A 1315-nucleotide genomic window follows, 5' to 3' on the forward strand; every position below is an offset into this window, starting at 1 on the left:
GCATATGAAACACGGTAAGAAGGAAACAGGCAACTAACCTGGCATTGGTGCAGTCGTTGTACAGCGCCTCGAAGTCCTTACGGGTGATGAGTTTGCAGCGATTCACCCCGGGCTGAATAGCCCCAAGCCCCCGCAGAACTCGGACCTGTTCCACCGTGCACACGACGGGGCATATATCCAGCCGCTTCAGCTTGGTGTAGACGGTGTGCAGCCCTCCGACCAGATGTTTCAGGAAGAGATCGAAGACCTGCGGCAGGCAAATAAGTTCTTGACCGTCCACGTTGAACGAGGCTACCCTGACCCCGTGCACCTCAACCATTTTGCACTCGTTATTGCCGCTTGTGCCGTTTCCATTTCCACCGCCTCCTCCGCTGATGAAAGAGTTGATCATGCTGCTTGTCAGTCTCGGGGACTCGGCTGGGCTTGTATACAGCGGATCGGGGCGAAATAAGCTGCCAGACTCCAGAGTAGAGGTTTGGGAAAGCACCGGCGGAGTTGCTGACACGGCCATAGTTTCTCAAGTTTCTTCCTGTCTCACCCTTTGCGTTTTTTTTTCTCTTCTCGATCACTATTTTTTTCTCTTGATGTTTCACATGCACTGTCGCTCACCTCGGATAATCGGCAACGGGCAACTACCTATCTCACAAGTGCGGTGGCTAGAATGAGAACCATCCGATTCCGTTTCAATTAGCCAGCCCACTGAGAACTGGATTGACAGCTCCCACCACCAACGAGGAGCGTAGCAGTTTACGCGCGAGCATCCTATTGGCCCTTTAAGCATGAATGGCAGGGCTCCTAGTTAGAGGGGCGACTTTCTGTTGACAGCTACTCCGCTACTGGATAATAACCTTTTTACAGACTGTGAGCGTTCATTTGAAACCATTAAGACCTGAATTTAAATGTTTTATTCTTATTGGTACAAATAATAAAACGTGTGACGTTTGTTATTGTAATGTTATTACATTGCTATCGTAGTATAATACATGTAGACCCATTGCACCAGGCATATAGCCTAATAAAATATGATTCGGTATTTAGGTTTTTAGGTTATATTGATTCGCATGAAAGAAAATAAGTGAAAGACAAAACAGTGTAGATAATAAAAACCAGTACAGGTGAGGTTGGAAGCCCAAAAGGGCTTATATGAAAACAACACAAACAATATAAGTACAACATTTTTTGGGGGTTCAATCAGTTAAACAGCATGTTCATTTTAATTGTACACGATATACTCAGTATACAAGAAAAAACATGTTTGAACACGTGTGTGTGCATGTGTGTGTGAGTGTGAAAGGGGCTACATGGAGGGGATTAT

General features: G+C 45.9%; 1 protein-coding gene across 9 annotated transcripts in view; it reads right to left on the reverse strand.

Annotated features, from left to right (window-relative positions):
* The window catches only part of LOC124007448 (dachshund homolog 2-like), a 297240-nt gene extending 296573 nt beyond the window's left edge, over positions 1–667 (reverse strand). For 7 of the 9 annotated variants that reach the window (XM_046318018.1, XM_046318016.1, XM_046318021.1 and 4 more), the window contains exon 1: positions 39–667. In XM_046318018.1, the coding sequence (XP_046173974.1) occupies positions 39–511 (473 nt within the window). In that variant the 5' untranslated portion in view covers positions 512–667. The remainder of the gene's footprint in view (positions 1–38) is intronic. The other 2 variants (XM_046318019.1, XM_046318014.1) reach the window with 1 other exon arrangement.
* Between the last annotated feature and the right edge of the window lie 648 nt (positions 668–1315).

This window comes from Oncorhynchus gorbuscha, linkage group LG20 (genome assembly GCF_021184085.1).
Source record: "Oncorhynchus gorbuscha isolate QuinsamMale2020 ecotype Even-year linkage group LG20, OgorEven_v1.0, whole genome shotgun sequence".
Classification (NCBI taxonomy): Eukaryota; Metazoa; Chordata; class Actinopteri; order Salmoniformes; family Salmonidae; genus Oncorhynchus; species Oncorhynchus gorbuscha.